Genomic DNA, 20,718 nt, shown 5'->3' on the forward strand with positions numbered 1-20,718 from the left:
ATCAAAACACACGTTTGTGTGTTGTATGGAAACCACATTTGACTCCATTCCAGCCATTACAATGAGCCCATCCTCCCATAGAGCCTCCACTGATAAAGCCGATGTTTAATGTTATTAGTGATACACTATACAACATGGCATGTCAACGTGAGTCACATTGGTACTGTAGTGACCTTTTGAACACAGCCCTGCAGCACTGAGCAGCAGGCTCCGTAAAGCAGAGAGGAGACGGTCCTAGTAGGATGATTTCCGGGTTATTGATTTAAGTGTCCTCTTAATATTTCTATTGCATTATGTACGGTAATGACATCATGTGAACAAAGATTATTATGTATGGTAATGACATCATGTGAACAAAGATTATGTATGGTAATGACATCATGTGAACAAAGATTTTTATGTATGGTAATGACATCATGTGAACATAGATTTTTATGTATGGTAATGACATGTGAACAAAGATTTTTATGTACGGTAATGACATGTGAACAAAGACTATTGAACGGGAGAGAGCGAGAGAGCGAGAGAGCGAGAGAGCGAGAGAGCGAGAGAGAGAAAGATGGGTGTCACCAGTTTGTCCAAGGTAAGAGCGAGGACAAACAAGACCAGAGTCAATATTTGCTGAAGGTCCTCTCGATGCTATCCCATGTCCTGTAGTGTGGTGGGGAGTAGTGTTACAGAACTAATAACTCGCCTACGGATATTGTTGCACTCAAAAAAGGACAGGTGCGACAGTCACACAAACTCCATGGAAACAGTGTGCGTGTGTGTGTAGGTAATGAATTTGATAGTGACTGACAGAAACACCTGATCAGCCACTACCTGTCCGAACAAAACATCTCCTCACACCTCCTCCATCTGGCAATACTATGACATCAAGACGAGGGAAAGAACATCTATTAAAAACAAACGCGATAAGTAATCACTTACTGTATGAGAAAAGCGTGGAGAGCAGGATATGGAGAGAGAAAGAAATGACAGGTTATTGAATACTGAAAATAGACTGAAAGTGATAGAAGGGGTGAGGGAGAGTAGAAAAGATTACTGAAGACTTCAAAACAAAAAGTTGTTGGTTTAATCAATTTAATTTGTTAAAAACACGACATATAGTACTCTCTCTCTCTCCTTAAAAACATTCTCATTAAATTCTATAGTATTTTATTTTTATTAGTGTCAACTGTCAACATAAAATGGCAAAAACTTTCAGTCAGTTTGCTTTATTTCCTAAATACATTTTCATAGGACAGACTAAAAAGACAGACCATTGTGATAAGACTTTGATACTGTACAGTTTCCAAAGCAAACATGAGAGCAAATAACAAACACATTGAATTATATTGAATAGGTCAGACACTCAATACATTCCTATTTCACATAAACAGATGCTTTTTGGAGAAAATCCCACCCCAAAAAAAGATTGATATTAAAGCTCTTAGATGAAAGTCATTCCAGTTTTAAAATTTGCCAAAAAAGTCTGACATTCCTCAAAAGCCTAAAAGTGGATTTTTCTCTTTTCCTTCATCTGTAAAGAGAGGAGACGTTCACAGGGAATACTTTTAGACTGTTGAAACTTATTTTTGTTTGTTTTATGTCGGATGCTAGATTTGGATTGGAGTACCATTGTACGTTGTTCAGGTTTGGTCAATGTAGGCCTACTCGTTGAAGGATGTAAAGCTTAAAAAGTAATCCCTCCCAGAAAACAGTTTTGGCTTTGGTATGGGTAACCATTTGAAACACTGTCCGTTTGAACATACTTTGACATTTGTTTACAATTCATGGCAAATGGGGAGTCAATAGATTAATTGTTACAGTATAAATTACATTTTAAACACATTTGATCACAAGACATTACTTTTCCTCACTGAGAAATATACATTTTTTTGCATTGTATAATAATTTTGGTTAAGCTCCTGTTCTAGATAAAAAGCCACTGTTTTTTTTTTCCTAAAGGTAATGTTCATTTATCCAAGTCCTGGACTAAAAAACCTTAATCACCATAGAAAACAAAACATCTGGTGACTTGCAAGTCACTTGACCTCAAGATTCACCTTGAAAAATACAACAAAAATACAAAAAAAAAAGAAAACGTCTCACACAAAGTTTACATTCCCACCACATACCACCGTACTCAAAATCAGTGAGACACACAAGGCAGCTGCTCTATACTAGCAGTTCAGAGGAAGACTGTCTGTGCATCGATCAAGAAAGAAGTGCATTTTAAAGGCCTCCTACTGAAGTTTAAAATGGATTTGTTCAGCTCCTTTGAATAGAAACCATACGTAACATTGGCAAAGAGATGAGTCAATGGCCAATTAAAATAGGTAGTTTCATTGGGGTGGAATCAGAAGCGGTTCCATACGTCACCGTGACAACCAAAAGATTAATGAATAAAAAAAGGTGATGAGGAAACTTGTCCTCGCCGTATAAACCTAGTTAATGTACTCCATTGGAGTTCTAGAAGGGGGGGGACTAGACAGTCCTGAGAACACCTCATTTACAGCAACGACCTGGGGAATAGTTACAGGGGAGAGGAGGGGGGAATGAGCCAATTGGAAGCGGTCGGTTCAACGTCTAGTGTTGATTTATTTTTGGTTGAGTTGTCAACTAACGTTAAAAAAAAATAACTATACAAATAAATCACTATGTCACTGGAATTATAAATTCCCTTAAGTTGATGACTTTTTGCAAATCCAATTAGTTTCCCACGTTGATTCAACGTCATCATAGATTCTGGGGGTTTAAATGACGTGGAAACAACTTCGATTCAACCCGTCTTTGCCCAGTGGGTCAGAAGTGGACGTGAAGGCTAGGTAGAGATTGTACCTTTAGCAGATGTGTATTTGGCTCCAACACAGTGCACCGTTTATTGGCTCTTGGCTCACACAACCCCCAATGCAATCTCAACTTCCTGGTCAGGTGAGCGTTTGTGGATTTCCTCCTTGGCAGCGGAATCGTGGGAGATTTTTTTTTTGTTGACCATTAACGTTGGTGGTGGTTTCCACATCTTTGGTGACGAGAGGGTGAGGGGGCACTACCAGTGACTCACTGTCTGATGATCACCACAATGGCTCTTTCAAACATGCCATACTTTACACCCTTTTCCGCTACCTTGCCCGAGACAGAGGGCCAGTTTGATAAGAGAGAGTAACCTCCTGTCTTATCTTCATCCTCTAATTCACCATCAACACCGCTGTCTTCTCTCGTCTGACCATCAAAGGAGGAGGGGCACGGATAGGGAGGGACTTACCCCTGGATTGCCTCTGCTGCTCTTCGCGCACTGATGCTTCTCTACGGTCTGATTCTGGGTTTAAAAAGTGTTGCAAATGATCATATTTCCCCCCTCGGCTCTCTTCAGGAAGCCATGCGCTGCTCTGTAGAGGAAATGAGGACGTTTCATCAAAAGGAGTTTGGAACATGTTACTTAATAAGGAGGCCAAGATACACAGCTTGGATAGAACTTTGGAGCCCAATAGAAAGTCACCTTGGTTTCTGTCACTTTGGATCAGCCCCTTCATCGTTCTGCTCCTACCGGAAAGGGGAGGGAAAAAATAAATAAAAATCACACTTGAGTAAAAGTTTGATTTGAAAATTGAATTGTCACATGCGCCGAATACAACAGGTGTAGCACCTTACCGTGAAAAGCTTATTTACAAGCCCCTTAACCAACAGTGCAGTTCAAGAAGAGTTAAGAAAATATTTACCAAATAAACTAAAGTGAAAAATATTTTTAAAAAGGTAACAATAGCGAGGCTATATACAGGGGGTACCGGTACCTAGTCATTGTGCGGGAAGTTACAATGAAAAATGCCTCAAATACAGACTATTCAAATACATACAAATGCCTGGGAGTTTGGTCCATGTCACTATAGACAGACCCTATTGAATGAAAACCTTTGTGTCATGGTGTAATATAATCTGATTGAATGTCACCCTCAGACAGACCTGATGTGACTCGGAGATGGTCCTGCTCTCAAAGGCTTCCTTCTCCGTGGGCGACGTGGGTGCGCTCCCATTGGAGTCTGTGCTGAGCATGGTCCGCCTTTCTCTGACGGGCCTCTCCTTGTCACACTTTGTAACCCGGAACCTGGCAGGGATAGATCATAACACCATGGGAATCAACATGTAACCCGGAACCTGGCAGGAATAGATCATAACACCATGGGAATCAACATGTAACCCGGAACCTGGCAGGGATAGATCATAACACCATGGGAATCAACATGCAACTGACAATAACTGGAGAAATCAACTGCTCAGACAACTATTAGAACTATATCTATCCGGAAGCCAGCCGCACATACGCGTCTGAGGAACCGCCGTCCACCTGGCGACCGTGTTGCTGGTGCGCGATGGGACAAGGACATCCCTGCCGGCCAAACCCTCCCCTAACCCGGTACGACGCTGAGCCAACTGTGCGTCGCCCCCATGGGTCTCCCGGTCGGCTGCGACAGAGCCTGGACTTCGAACCAGGATCTCTAGTGGCACAGCTAGCACTGCGATGCAGTGCCTTAGACCACTGCACCACTCGGGAGGCACCTAAAAATCCTTCTTTAACATGTCTCCTCCCCTTAATCTACACTGATTGACGTGGATTTAACAGGATGTAGAAGGGAAAGTAAAAACCCGGTCCGTGCATCAGTACCGGTATATTATAAAATACAGTATAGTGTGTTGTTATCGGAGCTATAGGACCTCTTGGGCCAGGGCCTCTGTTATGATTCTCACTGAGGAGCCCATCACAAGACATCCCTCTGGCACGGCACTATACAGATTCAATTAATATCAGCTAATGGCTCTTCCCTCCCTGCTCAGCGTGGCCCCGGACATACACTTCCATTTATCTGGATGAGCTAATGAAAAAAGGGCCAGGTTCCTCTGCATTCAGATCAGCTCCTCTACAGGACCGGAGGCAGACAGGGCTTGATTCACTTCAACTGGGCAAATGTCTTGCTCTCTGAGAGAGAAAAAATGCACACACACACACACACCCCTCTCTCACAGACAGACTTATCTATAGACCACAGGAGGTTGGTGGAACCTTAATTGGGGAGGACGGGCTCGTGGTAATGGTTGGAGCGGAATGGTATCAAATTACATGGAAACCACTTATTATCTCTCTCACCTCCCCACAGCCAACACAGTGACCTCTCCGTGGCTCCTCCTGTCTGCTATCCTCTTGGTGGACACACGCCTCATCAGGGGCCACTTCTTGTGATTGCAGCGGTTGCAGACGCTCCTGAGGCCCCCCATGCCTCCGATGGTGTGCAGGTGGTTGCAGGTGTGTTTGGCAAGTCCCACCGGGACACGAGGTGAGATAGGGGTCACTGGGAGGGTGGGTGAGGTGGGAGTCAGCGGTGGGCTGTGGAGGAAAAGGGAGGAGGAAACTCCAGCAGGTGATACAGACACTAGCACAGTCTTCACATCCCTAGCAGTCTTCACATTTTGCTGAGAGTTGTGCAAAGTCGGTAGGCTATTATTCCCAAAAACTCACAACTCTAATGGCCGCTTCCACCAAGTAGTAACTCTGGGCTTGCGACATAAGCAAATCAAGACATTTTAATTTTTTTAATGTGTTCTTAACCTCAGACAGTAGAAGACAGTCTAGTAGACATGATGGTGAACCCTGGTCATGGAAGATACATGGTGTGCAGGTTTTAGCTACAGCCCAGTAGTAAACACATCTGATTCCACTAATACAAGTCTAGTCCAAATCATTTTATTTGTGGGAAATATGAGATTCAGTGTTGAGCAGTGACCTGAAAACATAAACCCTGTCCAGACTTCTGCTCTTCATCACCTGATGACCTCCCCTTTGACACTAAATGTCCAAAACCCTTTCGGCCGGCTCCGCTATATATACACACACACACTAATTATACCAACCATTAGGATTTAACATCAATAAGGGATCATAGCTTTCACCTGGTCAGTCTACAGTATGTCATGGAAAGAGCAGGTGTTCATAATGTTTTGTAACCTCAGTGTATTTGTAAAGTGGAGGAGTGTGTGTGTTCTCCTGGTGTAGAGAGGACTAACTGTCCATCACTAACCCAATGTGTGTTCTCCTGGTGTAGAGAGGACTAACTGTCCATCACTAACCCAATGTGTGTTCTCCTGGTGTAGAGAGGACTAACTGTCCATCACTAACCCAATGTGTTCTCTGGTGTAGAGAGGACTAACTGTCCATCACTAACCCAATGTGTGTTCTCCTGGTGTAGAGAGGACTAACTGTCCATCACTAACCCAATGTGTGTTCTCCTGGTGTAGAGAGGACTAACTGTCCATCACTAACCCAATGTGTGTTCTCCTGGTGTAGAGAGGACTAACTGTCCATCACTAACCCAATGTGTGTTCTCCTGGTGTAGAGAGGACTAACTGTCCATCACTAACCCAATGTGTGTTCTCCTGGTGTAGAGAGGACTGTCCATCACTAACCCAATGTGTGTTCTCCTGGTGTAGAGAGGACTAACTGTCCATCACTAACCCAATGTGTGTTCTCCTGGTGTAGAGAGGACTAACTGTCCATCACTAACCCAATGTGTGTGTCTCTGGTGTAGAGAGGACTAACTGTCATCCACTAACCCATGTGTGTTCTCCGGTGTAGAGAGGACTAAATGTCCATCACAACCCAATGTGTGTTCTCCTGGTGTAGAGAGGACTAACTGTCCATCACTACCCAATGTGTGTTCTCCTGGTGTAGAGAGGACTAACTGTCCATCACTAACCCAATGTGTGTTCTCCTGGTGTAGAGAGGACTGTCCATCTCTAACCCAATGTGTGTTCTCCTGGTGTAGAGAGGACTGTCCATCACTAACCCAATGTGTGTTCTCCTGGTGTAGAGAGGACTAACTGTCCATCACTAACCCAATGTGTGTTCCTGGTGTAGAGAGGACTGTCCATCACTAACCCAATGTGTGTTCTCCTGGTGTAGAGAGGACTGTCCATCACTAACCCAATGTGTGTTCTCCTGGTGTAGAGAGGACTGTCCATCACTAACCCAATGTGTGTTCTCCTGGTGTAGAGAGGACTGTCCATCACTAACCCAATGTGTGTTCTCCTGGTGTAGAGAGGACTGTCCATCACTAACCCAATGTGTGTTCTCCTGGTGTAGAGAGGACTAACTGTCCATCACTAACCCAATGTGTGTTCTCCTGTGTAGAGAGGACTAACTGGCCATCACTAACCCAATGTGTGTTCTCCTGTGTAGAGAGACAACTGTCCATCACTAACCCAATGTGTGTTCTCCTGGTGTAGAGAGGACTGGACTGTCCATCACTAACCCAATGTGTGTTCTCCTGGTGTAGAGAGGACTGGACTGTCCATCACTAACCCAATGTGTGTTCTCCTGGTGTAGAGAGGACTGGACTGTCCTCACAACCCAATGTGTGTCTCCTGGTGTGAGAGGGTGAGATGTCCATATAACCCAATGTGTGTTCTCCTGGTGTAGAGAGGTGTTAGGACTTAAGTGGTGTCAGAGACGCATGCCGTGGCTGTTTGCGCCTGCGGGAATCAGGGCACCACACTTTTATTTGTCTCCATTACCATAGCATTTGGAAATTGTCCTGGAAGCTTTGGCTGATGAAGGGGAAAGTGAGAGGAGGACGAGGGAGAGAGAGATGCATAGATAAAGAGGGAAGAGAGGACGAGGGAGAGAGAGATGCATAGATAGAGGGCTAGAGAGCGACTTGAAAAAAAATAGGTTAATTTGTCGCAAGACACTTCGTCAGCTGAAGAGAAGGAGGGGAAAGTGATAAAGGAGGTATTCAGAGTGGAAGATAAAACTGAGGAGAACAGGAGAACCCACAGAGAAAACATGTAGACAGAGGGATGGTGGAAGAGAGGGTAAGGAGAGGGATGGAGCTAGCACAATAACAGGGCTGAGAGTGTGGATTAATGATGAGAGCGAGAGAGAGAGGGGGAAGAGAGCGAGAGAGAGAGGGGGAAGAGAGCGAGAGCACTGCAGCAAGTCGAGGACAGGAAGTTAACTACCGCATCCAGAGAGAGAAAAACAGCGACAGAGAGAGAGAGAGAAAGTGAGAGAGAATGAGCGACAGAGAAAGCAAGCGCGTGACAGAGAGAGAGACCTGGGCCCTGACAGTTAACCCCAAAAATACTAAAATAATGATTTTCCAGAGAAGATCCAGATCTCAGGGAATTAGACCAAAGTTCTCAATTGGTACAACATATATAGAGTACTGTACACACTACAATTACTTAGGTTTAAAAATACATTTGGCTAAAACTAATTGAACCAATTGCACTTTATGGCAGCGAGACAAAACAAGATTACACCAAAATGGGACAAACACCCCATTGAAACCCTGCATGCAGAGTTCTGTAAGATTCTCCTACATGTCCAGAGGAAAACTACAAACAATGCATGCAGGGCAGAATTAGGCCAATATCCACTAATAATAAAAACTCAAAAAATATAAATTCCATTTTAGAATAGTGCCCCCCTCTCATATCATTACCAAGCCCTGCAATGCCAAGAGCCGAGCAAAGAAAAGAGTCCCCTCATCCAGCTGGTCCTGGGGCTGAGTTCACAAACCTGTTCTACTAACACACCGAAGCCTCAGGACCAGAACATCCAATCAATCAGGATAAACGAAATTACAACACAGTCAAAACAAAACTACATTGCTTATTGGGAAACACAAGCACAAAGCAAAATGCAGTGCTATCTGGCCCTAAATCGACAGTACACCGTGGCTAACTATTTGACCATGGTTACTGATCAAAACCTTAGAAAAACCTTGACAAAGTACAGGCTCAGTGAGCACAGCCTTGCCATTGAGAAGGGTAGACACAGGAAAACCTGGCTCCCTGTAGAGGAAAGGCTGTGCAACCACTGCCACGCAACATAACCTGAGACAGAGCTGCATTTCCTGACAAAATGTCAAAAATATAAAATAATTAGAGTGTCATTTCCCCAAAATTGAAACCCTTATTCAAGGTTTCAAAGACCTCTCTGATGAGGATAGGCTACCCGTCCTGTTGAGGGAGGATGCAGAGAGCTGTGGGTTGGCAGCGCACTACATTGCTGCCTGCCATAAGATGAGGGACAGTGTCTGACAGACCAACCAACCTGCACATGTCTTCTATGCTTATTGTTGTTGTTCAATGTATGGTTATTTTGACCCTTAGTTACTGTTGTTACTGTTGTCCCGTTGACAATGTTGATTATTATTAGTTTAATATTGTAAATATCCAAAGTAAGCTTTGGCAATAATGTACATTGTTACGTCATGCCGATAAAGCACATTGAGAGACAGAGAGACCCACACATTGGGAAATGAGTGGTGTCCTGTCTCGCGGACTTTGCCGGAACACCCAACGCCGTGGCCATACCTCATCCTGCCTCGCTATGACTTATTAATCGTGACCGTCACCCCACACATAAAAATACCTCCTCTCCCTTTCTCTTCTCTCTCTGCAGTCATCCCTCCTTGTACACCATTTATGGTTGTGAGTGCCAGCAGTCCCTGGCTCTTCAGATGTATGTATGTATGTATGTATGTATGTATGTATGTATGTATGTATGTATGTATGTATGTATGTATGTATGCATGTATGTACAACTACTGTGATTATTATTATTTGACCATGCTGGTAATTTATGAACATTTGAACATCTTGGCCATGTTCTGTTATAATCTCCACCCGGCACAGCCAGAAGAGGACTGGTCACCCCTCATAGGAAGAAACCTAGAGGAACCAGGCTAAGTTTTGGCCTTTCTAGGGAGTTTTTCCTAGCCACCGTGCTTCTACACCTGCATTGCTTGCTGTTTGGGATTTTAGGCTGCGTTTCTGTACAGCACTTTGAGATATCAGCTGATGTAAGAAGGGCTATATAAATACATTTGATTTGATTTATGTATGTATTCTTTGATGGACAAGGCCCTAACTATGAACTGTAAAGTCAGACCTACTTTCCATTCACAGCAACAAAGACGTTCTCAATTAAACTGTCAGAGGTCACGATTATGAATCAGGCTTCTGTCCCGTCTATCCTGAGCTGTTTAGTAAGTGAACGGTAGTATAATGTAGGGAGCTGTAGTTTCATTTCCAGTCTCTATGAGATGACTGGTCCCAATTGCACAATCAGAATGACCATATAAAATGTTAGGATCATATTGATAGTGAGTGGTAAAAGTCCTGGCCTTAATCCAAACTCACCAAGCCATAAACTATGTCTGAGAGACCAGCTTGACTTCCACCTAACCACACCACTTCAGCTCCATTTTAAAAAAGGGACACCATTGCCATCTAGTGGCTTGGAAAGTAATCACACCCAAGTGGTACTGTAGCCTTGGAAACCAGCCCTTTGGTGGATATTCTGAAAATGTTAATATTCGTTAAAAAAATTCCCCTACGCTCTAACCACTAGGCTACCTACCGCCACCAATAGGCCTCAATGTTAATGACATCAGACAACATTAAGAGAGGTTGTGAGTTACTTAAATGTCCCCTTTCAGATTTGATGTATATTTAAAAATAGTGCTGATAAAGTTTTGACTTCGGGTAGTCAGCAGAAGCATAGTTTTATTACAGAAGCCATAACAGGATACTTACCCTTCTGAGTCTATGCTGTTTTCAGGAACCATGGCTTGGAGGGCATCGGAGTTCGCTGTGTAGACAGAGAGAGAAAAATATGGCGTAGGGGAATTAGCGAGGAGGACGAGCAAGCGACATCAAAAGGGTGAAACATTTATTGGAATATGGTTGCAGCCGATAAGCCCCAAACACAATTAAACGGTGCACTGCATTCAATTAACGGGAGCACATTCAGTCCTGGGAATATAACCTCTGGTAGGCTGTGTGCAAGCACAGGAAACAATGCATTATGAAAACAACAGCGTCTCCCTGAAATGTAGGACACATTAGGGCTATAATTAATAAGCCATTACTAAGTATGAAGACAGAAAGTATGGCACAAGAGCATAACAGTGGACAGGTTATTTTACTTATTTATTTTTAATTGTACTTATCAACATGACTTTCAAAGAAAAAATGTTACACATGTAAATTACATCATTAATAATCTAGAAGAAACAAGGGCAAATGTCAATGTTCTTCAAGTACACATGATTAGCGGTATAGGCACATATAGTGGCTTCGGAAATTATTCAGACCCCTTGACTTTTTCCACATTTTGTTGCGTTTAAAAACTCTTAAATTGTTAGTTTTTTCCCCCCTTCAGCAATCTACACACAATACCCCATAATGACATCCCAATACCCCATAATGACAAAGCAAAAACAGTTTCAGAAATAATTGCCAATTTATTCAAATTTAAAAACAGAAATACCTTATTTAGTTAGGTATTCAGACCCTTTGCTATGAGACTCGAAGTTGAGCTCAGGTGCATCCTGTTTCCACTGATCATCCTTGAGATGTTTCTAAAACTTGATTGGAGTCCACCGGTGGTAAATTCAATTGATTGGACATGATTTGGAAAGGCACACACCTGTCTATATAAGGTCCCACAGTTGACAGTGAATGTCAGAGCAAAAAACAAGCCATGAAGTCAAAGGACTTGTCCCCAAGAACACAGTGGCCTCAATGATTCTTAAATGGAAGAAGTTTGGAACCACCAAGACTCTCCCTAGACCTGAGCAATTGGGGGAGAAGGGCCTTGGTCAGGGAGGTGACCAAGAACCTGATGGTCACTCTGACAAAGCTCTCGAGTTCTTCTGTGGAGATGGTTGTCCTTCTGGAAGGTTCTCCTATCTCTGCAGCACTCTACCAATCAGGTCTTTATGGTAGAGTGGCCAGACGGAAGCCACTCCTCAGTAAAAGACACATGACAGCCCACTTGGAGTTTGCCAAAAAGGCACCTAAAGACTCTCAGACCATGAGAAACAAGATTCTCTGGTCGATTGAAACCAGATTGAACTCTTTGGCTGAATGCCAAGCGTCACATCTGGAGGAAACCTGGCACCATCCCTACAGTGAAGCATGGTGGTGGCAGCATCAAGCGTGTGGGATGTTTTAGCGCCGGCAGGAACTGGGAGACTAGTCAGGATTGAGGGAAAGATGATGGAGCAAAGTAGAGAGAGATCCTTGTGAAAACATGCTTCAGATGCTCAGGACCTCAGACTGGGTGAAGGTTCACCTCCAACAGGACAACGACCCTAAGCACACAGCCAAGACAACGCAGGAGTGGCTTCGGACAAGTCTCTGAATGTCCTGAGTGGCCCAGCCAGAGCCCGGACTGAACTGATCGAACATCTCTGGAGAGACATGAAAATAGCTGTGCAGCGACGCTCCCATCCAACCTGACAGAGCTTGAGAGGATCTGCAGAGAAGAATGGGAGAAACTCCCCAAATACAGGTGTGCCAAGCTTGTGGCGTCATACCCAAGAAGACTCAAGGTTGTAATCGCTGCCAAAGGTGCTTCAACAAAGCACCGAGTAAAGGGTCTGAATACTTATGAAAATGTAATATTTCAGCTTTTTATTTTAAATAAATTACCCAAAAATTAAAATAAAAAAAAACTGTTCATGCTTTGTCATTATGGGGTATTGTGTGTAGATTGATGAGCGAAAAAAAAAGCAATGTTATCCTTTTTAAAATAAGGCTGCAATGTAACAAAATGTGAAAAGGTCAAGGGGTCTGAATACTTTCTGAAGGCACTGTATTGGCCAACACTTCAGTGGAGAATAACTAAACCCATAAAGATGAGGAAAGACGTGTGGAAACATCGGAGTCACCGCCGACCGGACTTCACATGACCATGTGTACGTCCTGTTTCCTCTAGTCGGTCAAAATAAGCCCGATTTCCCCACAAACTAGGACTGTGTACTACCCTAGAAGCCTACCATCATATTAAAATGGCTTATCATGACCAGAGGGCATTTCAACACACCTTTGTGACCACCTGGAAGGAAGGAGAGTATAAATCAGTATTACGTCCCTCAGGGTTTGTGCAGCATGCCAACGTGATCAGGAAAAGGCTTTGACTTCCTGTTTCCTCATAAATCAGACAATACGGCCCTATCAAGACTGCCTCGCAGAATGTAGGCGTGTGCACGTGCGTAGGTCACCTAATGAGGGTGAGTCAATGGCACGGTACAGTTGATGTCAATATACTTGTGATAACCTTGTTATAGAATAGGATGATGGGTAATTCCACCATTGTAGGAAGCTACTGTGTTTACAATCTATTGTAACCATACAGCAGCTCCAGTAATTAGTGTACCATGTAGAACCACAGACCTACTCACCTCCCACCGTATGTTAAACAGGGACACACACACACACACACACACACACACACACACACACACACCTCCTCCTGTAGCTTCAGAGTGTGAAAGACAGTGTGACGGGAGAGGGAGACAGCTCAGCACCAAGTGGTCTGATATAACCATGAGAACTGTTTAGTGATCCATAGACACTAGTTATAGTATTGTTGTCAGGAGGAGACAGTAGAGTGGTATATAAACACTAGTTATAGTATTGTTGTCAGGAGGAGAGAGACAGTAGAGTGGTATATAGACACTAGTTTTATGGTATTGTTGTCAGGAGGAGAGAGAGACAGTAGAGTGGTATATAGACACTAGTTAAGTATTGTTGTCAGGAGGAGACAGTAGAGTGGTATATAGACACTAGTTATAGTATTGTTGTCAGGAGGAGACAGTAGAGTGGTATTATAAGACAATAGATTATAGTATTGTTGTCAGGAGGAGACAGTAGAGTGTTATATAAACACTAGTTATAGTATTGTTGTCAGGAGAGAGGAGACAGTAGAGTGGTATATAGACACTAGTTATGGTATTGTTGTCAGGAGGAGACAGTAGAGTGGTATATAGACACTAGTTATAGTATTGTTGTCAGGAGGGAGAGAGACAGTAGAGTGGTCTATAGACACTAGTTATGGTATTGTTGTCAGTAGGAAGAGAGACAGTAGAGTGGTATATAGACACTAGTTATAGTATTGTTGTCAGGAGGGAGAGAGACAGTAGAGTGGTCTATAGACACTAGTTATGGTATTGTTGTCAGGAGGAGACAGTAGAGTGGTATATAGACACTAGTTATAGTATTGTTGTCAGGAGGAGACAGTAGAGTGGTATATAGACACTAGTTATGGTATTGTTGTCAGGAGGGAGAGAGACAGTAGAGTGGTATATAAACACTAGTTATAGTATTGTTGTCAGTAGGAGACAGTAGAGTGTTATATAGACACTAGTTATGGTATTGTTGTCAGTAGGAGACAGTAGAGTGTTATATAAACACTAGTTATAGTATTGTTGTCAGGAGGAGACAGTAGAGTGGTATATAGACACTAGTTATAGTATTGTTGTCAGGAGGAGACAGTACAGTGGTATATAGACACTAGTTATAGTATTGTTGTCATGAGGGAGGAGACAGTAGAGTGGTATATAGACACTAGTTATAGTATTGTTGTCAGGAGGAGACAGTACAGTGGTATATAGACACTAGTTATAGTATTGTTGTCATGAGGGAGGAGACAGTAGAGTGGTATATAGACACTAGTTATAGTATTGTTGTCAGGAGGGAGAGAGACAGTAGAGTGGTCTATAGACACTAGTTATGGTATTGTTGTCAGGAGGAGACAGTAGAGTGGTATATAGACACTAGTTATAGTATTGTTGTCAGGAGGAGACAGTAGAGTGGTATATAGACACTAGTTATAGTATTGTTGTCAGGAGGAGACAGTGGAGTGTTATATAGACACTAGTTATAGTATTGTTGTCAGGAGGAGACAGTAGAGTGGTATATAGACACTAGTTATGGTATTGTTGTCAGGAGGGAGAGAGACAGTAGAGTGTTATATAGACACTAGTTATAGTATTGTTGTCAGGAGGAGACAGTAGAGTGGTATATAGACACTAGTTATAGTATTGTTGTCAGGAGGAGACAGTAGAGTGGTATATAGACACTAGTTATAGTATTGTTGTCAGGAGGAGACAGTAGAGTAGTACATAGACACTAGTTATAGTATTGTTGTCAGGAGGGAGAGAGACAGTAGAGTGGTATATAGACACTAGTTATGGTATTGTTGTCAGTAGGAGACAGTAGAGTGTTATATAGACACTAGTTATAGTATTGTTGTCAGGAGGAGACAGTAGAGTGGTATATAGACACTAGTTATAGTATTGTTGTCAGGAGGAGGCAGTAGAGTGGTATATAGACACTAGTTATAGTATTGTTGTCAGGAGGAGACAGTAGAGTGGTATATAGACACTAGTTATAGTATTGTTGTCAGTAGGAGACAGTAGAGTGGTATATAGACACTAGTTATAGTATTGTTGTCAGGAGGAGACAGTAGAGTGGTATATAGACACTAGTTATGGTATTGTTGTCAGGAGGGAGAGAGACAGTAGAGTGGTATATAAACACTAGTTATGGTATTGTTGTCAGGAGGGAGAGAGACAGTAGAGTGGTATATAGACACTAGTTATAGTATTGTTGTCAGTAGGAGACAGTAGAGTGGTACATAGACACTAGTTATAGTATTGTTGTCAGGAGGAGACAGTAGAGTGGTATATAGACACTAGTTATAGTATTATAGTATTGTTGTCAGGAGAGAGGAGACAGTAGAGTGGTATATAGACACTAGTTATAGTATTGTTGTCAGGAGAGAGGAGACAGTAGAGTGGTATATAGACACTAGTTATAGTATTGTTGTCAGTAGGAGACAGTAGAGTGTTATATAGACACTAGTTATAGTATTGTTGTCAGGAGGAGACAGTAGAGTGGTATATAGACACTAGTTATAGTATTGTTGTCAGTAGGAGACAGTAGAGTGTTATATAAACACTAGTTATAGTATTGTTGTCAGGAGGAGACAGTAGAGTGTTATATAGACACTAGTTATAGTATTGTTGTCAGGAGGGAGAGAGACAGTAGAGTGGTCTATAGACACTAGTTATAGTATTGTTGTCAGTAGGAGACAGTAGAGTGGTATATAGACACTAGTTATAGTATTGTTGTCAGGAGGGAGAGAGACAGTAGAGTGGTATATAGACACTAGTTATAGTATTGTTGTCAGGAGGGAGAGAGACAGTAGAGTGGTATATAGACACTAGTTATAGTATTGTTGTCAGGAGGGAGAGAGACAGTAGAGTGGTATATAGACACTAGTTATAGTATTGTTGTCAGGAGGAGACAGTAGAGTGGTATATAGACACTAGTTATAGTATTGTTGTCAGGAGGAGACAGTAGAGTGGTATATAGACACTAGTTATAGTATTGTTGTCAGGAGGAGACAGTAGAGTGGTATATAGACACTAGTTATAGTATTGTTGTCAGGAGGAGACAGTAGAGTGGTATATAGACACTAGTTATAGTATTGTTGTCAGGAGGAGACAGTAGAGTGGTATATAGACACTAGTTATAGTATTGTTGTCAGTAGGAGACAGTAGAGTGGTATATAGACACTAGTTATAGTATTGTTGTCAGGAGGAGACAGTAGAGTGGTATATAGACACTAGTTATAGTATTGTTGTCATGAGGGAGGAGACAGTAGAGTGGTATATAGACACTAGTTATGGTATTGTTGTCAGGAGGAGACAGTAGAGTGGTATATAGACACTAGTTATAGTATTGTTGTCAGGAGGGAGAGAGACAGTAGAGTGGTCTATAGACACTAGTTATGGTATTGTTGTCATGAGGGAGGAGACAGTAGAGTGGTATATAGACACTAGTTATAGTATTGTTGTCATGAGGAGACAGTAGAGTGGTATATAGACACTAGTTATAGTATTGTTGTCATGAGGGAGGAGACAGTAGAGTGGTATATAGACACTAGTTATAGTATTGTTGTCAGGAGGAGACAGTAGAGTGGTATATAGACACTAGTTATAGTATTGTTGTCAGGAGGAGACAGTAGAGTGGTATATAGACACTAGTTATAGTATTGTTGTCAGGAGGGAGACAGTAGAGTGTTATATAGACACTAGTTATGGTATTGTTGTCAGTAGGAGACAGTAGAGTGTTATATAAACACTAGTTATAGTATTGTTGTCAGGAGGAGACAGTAGAGTGGTATATAGACACTAGTTATAGTATTGTTGTCAGGAGGAGACAGTACAGTGGTATATAGACACTAGTTATAGTATTGTTGTCAGGAGGAGACAGTAGAGTGTTATATAAACACTAGTTATAGTATTGTTGTCAGGAGAGAGGAGACAGTAGAGTGGTATATAGACACTAGTTATGGTATTGTTGTCAGGAGGAGACAGTAGAGTGGTATATAGACACTAGTTATAGTATTGTTGTCAGGAGGGAGAGAGACAGTAGAGTGGTCTATAGACACTAGTTATGGTATTGTTGTCAGTAGGAAGAGAGACAGTAGAGTGGTATATAGACACTAGTTATAGTATTGTTGTCAGGAGGGAGAGAGACAGTAGAGTGGTCTATAGACACTAGTTATGGTATTGTTGTCAGGAGGAGACAGTAGAGTGGTATATAGACACTAGTTATAGTATTGTTGTCAGGAGGAGACAGTAGAGTGGTATATAGACACTAGTTATGGTATTGTTGTCAGGAGGGAGAGAGACAGTAGAGTGGTATATAAACACTAGTTATAGTATTGTTGTCAGTAGGAGACAGTAGAGTGTTATATAGACACTAGTTATGGTATTGTTGTCAGTAGGAGACAGTAGAGTGTTATATAAACACTAGTTATAGTATTGTTGTCAGGAGGAGACAGTAGAGTGGTATATAGACACTAGTTATAGTATTGTTGTCAGGAGGAGACAGTACAGTGGTATATAGACACTAGTTATAGTATTGTTGTCATGAGGGAGGAGACAGTAGAGTGGTATATAGACACTAGTTATAGTATTGTTGTCAGGAGGAGGCAGTAGAGTGGTATATAGACACTAGTTATAGTATTGTTGTCAGGAGGAGACAGTAGAGTGTTATATAGACACTAGTTATAGTATTGTTGTCAGTAGGAGACAGTAGAGTGGTATATAGACACTAGTTATAGTATTGTTGTCAGGAGGAGACAGTACAGTGGTATATAGACACTAGTTATAGTATTGTTGTCAGGAGAGAGGAGACAGTAGAGTGGTATATAGACACTAGTTATGGTATTGTTGTCAGGAGGAGACAGTAGAGTGTTATATAGACACTAGTTATAGTATTGTTGTCAGTAGGAGACAGTAGAGTGGTATATAGACACTAGTTATAGTATTGTTGTCAGGAGGAGACAGTAGAGTGGTATATAGACACTAGTTATAGTATTGTTGTCAGGAGGGAGAGAGACAGTAGAGTGGTCTATAGACACTAGTTATAGTATTGTTGTCAGTAGGAGACAGTAGAGTGGTATATAGACACTAGTTATAGTATTGTTGTCAGGAGGGAGAGAGACAGTAGAGTGGTCTATAGACACTAGTTATGGTATTGTTGTCATGAGGGAGGAGACAGTAGAGTGGTATATAGACACTAGTTATAGTATTGTTGTCAGGAGGAGACAGTAGAGTGGTATATAGACACTAGTTATAGTATTGTTGTCATGAGGGAGGAGACAGTAGAGTGGTATATAGACACTAGTTATAGTATTGTTGTCATGAGGGAGGAGACAGTAGAGTGGTATATAGACACTAGTTATAGTATTGTTGTCAGGAGGAGACAGTAGAGTGGTATATAGACACTAGTTATAGTATTGTTGTCAGGAGGAGACAGAGTGGTATATAGACACTAGTTATAGTATTGTTGTCAGGAGGAGACAGTAGAGTGGTATATAGACACTAGTTATGGTATTGTTGTCAGGAGGGAGAGAGACAGTAGAGTGGTCTATAGACACTAGTTATAGTATTGTTGTCAGGAGGAGACAGTAGAGTGGTATATAGACACTAGTTATAGTATTGTTGTCAGGAGGAGACAGTAGAGTGGTATATAGACACTAGTTATGGTATTGTTGTCAGGAGGGAGAGAGACAGTAGAGTGGTATATAAACACTAGTTATAGTATTGTTGTCAGTAGGAGACAGTAGAGTGTTATATAGACACTAGTTATAGTATTGTTGTCAGGAGGAGACAGTAGAGTGTTATATAAACACTAGTTATAGTATTGTTGTCAGGAGGAGACAGTAGAGTGGTATATAGACACTAGTTATAGTATTGTTGTCAGGAGGAGACAGTACAGTGGTATATAGACACTAGTTATAGTATTGTTGTCAGGAGGAGACAGTAGAGTGTTATATAAACACTAGTTATAGTATTGTTGTCAGGAGAGAGGAGACAGTAGAGTGGTATATAAACACTAGTTATAGTATTGTTGTCAGGAGGAGACAGTAGAGTGGTATATAGACACTAGTTATAGTATTGTTGTCAGGAGGAGACAGTGGAGTGGTATATAGACACTAGTTATAGTATTGTTGTCAGGAGGAGACAGTAGAGTGGTATATAGACACTAGTTATAGTATTGTTGTCAGGAGGAGACAGTAGAGTGGTATATAGACACTAGTTATAGTATTGTTGTCAGGAGGAGGCAGTAGAGTGGTATATAGACACTAGTTATAGTATTGTTGTCAGGAGGAGACAGTAGAGTGGTATATAGACACTAGTTATAGTATTGTTGTCAGTAGGAGACAGTAGAGTGGTATATAGACACTAGTTATAGTATTGTTGTCAGGAGGAGACAGTAGAGTGGTATATAGACACTAGTTATAGTATTGTTGTCAGGAGGAGACAGTAGAGTGGTATATAGACACTAGTTATAGTATTGTTGTCAGGAGGAGACAGTAGAGTGGTATATAGACACTAGTTATAGTATTGTTGTCAGGAGGAGACAGTAGAGTGGTATATAGACACTAGTTATAGTATTGTTGTCAGTAGGAGACAGTAGAGTGGTATATAGACACTATACTATCATGCCCACACGATCTCCATTTATTCAGACATGTTTTGTGATGTAGGTGTATTCCATTGTTCAGACAGTTTTGTGATGTATGTGTATTCCATGTTCAGACATGTTTTTGTGATTGTAGGTGTATTCCATGTTCAGACATGCTTTGTGATGTAGGTGTATTTCCATGTTCAGACATGCTTTGTGATGTAGGTGTATTCCATGTTCAGACATGCTTTGTGTATGTAGGTGGTATTCCATGTTCAGACATGTTTGTGGTGTAAGGTTTATTCATGTTTTCAGAACATGCTTTGTGATGTAGGTGTATTCCATGTTCAGACATGCTTTGTGATGTAGTGTATTCCATGTTCAGACATGCTTTGGATGTAGGGGTGTATTCCATGTTCAGACATGCTTTGGGATGTAGGTGTATTCCATGTTCAGACATGTTTTGTGATGTAGGTGTATTCCATGTTAGCATGTTTTGTGGTGTAGGTGTATTCCATGTTCAGACATGCTTTGTGATGTAGTGTGATTCCATGTTCAGACTGCTTTGTGATGTAGGTGTATTCCATGTTCAGACATGTTTTGTGATGTAGGGTATTCCATGTTCAGACATGCTTTGTGATGTAGGTGTATTCCATGTTCAGACATGCTTTGTGATGTAGGTGTATTCCATGTTCAGACAGTGTTTTGATGTAGGTGTATTCCATGTTCAGACATGCTTTGTGATGTAGGTGTATTCCAGTTCAGACCTGTTTGTGATGTAGGTGTATTCCATGTTTAGACATGCTTTGTGATGTAGGTGTATTCCATGTTCAGACATGTTTTGTGATGTGGGTATTCCAAGTTCAGACATGTTTGTGATGTAGGTGTATTCCATGTGCAGAC

At 41.8% G+C, this 20,718-nt stretch overlaps 1 protein-coding gene across 1 annotated transcript in view; it reads right to left on the reverse strand.

Annotated features, from left to right (window-relative positions):
* Positions 1–1,119: 1,119 nt before the first annotated feature.
* The window catches only part of LOC120049457 (RELT-like protein 1), a 21,635-nt gene continuing 2,036 nt past the window's right edge, over positions 1,120–20,718 (reverse strand). Inside the window, exons 3-7 of the mRNA XM_038995723.1 lie at positions 10,576–10,630; positions 5,123–5,359; positions 3,943–4,084; positions 3,482–3,525; positions 1,120–3,371 (exon numbers count right to left, since the gene is read on the reverse strand). Coding sequence (XP_038851651.1) covers positions 3,493–3,525; positions 3,943–4,084; positions 5,123–5,359; positions 10,576–10,630 — 467 coding nt within the window. The 3' untranslated portion in view covers positions 1,120–3,371; positions 3,482–3,492. The remainder of the gene's footprint in view (positions 3,372–3,481; positions 3,526–3,942; positions 4,085–5,122; positions 5,360–10,575; positions 10,631–20,718) is intronic.

The sequence above is a fragment of the Salvelinus namaycush genome, chromosome 6 (assembly GCF_016432855.1).
Source record: "Salvelinus namaycush isolate Seneca chromosome 6, SaNama_1.0, whole genome shotgun sequence".
NCBI lineage: Eukaryota > Metazoa > Chordata > Actinopteri > Salmoniformes > Salmonidae > Salvelinus > Salvelinus namaycush.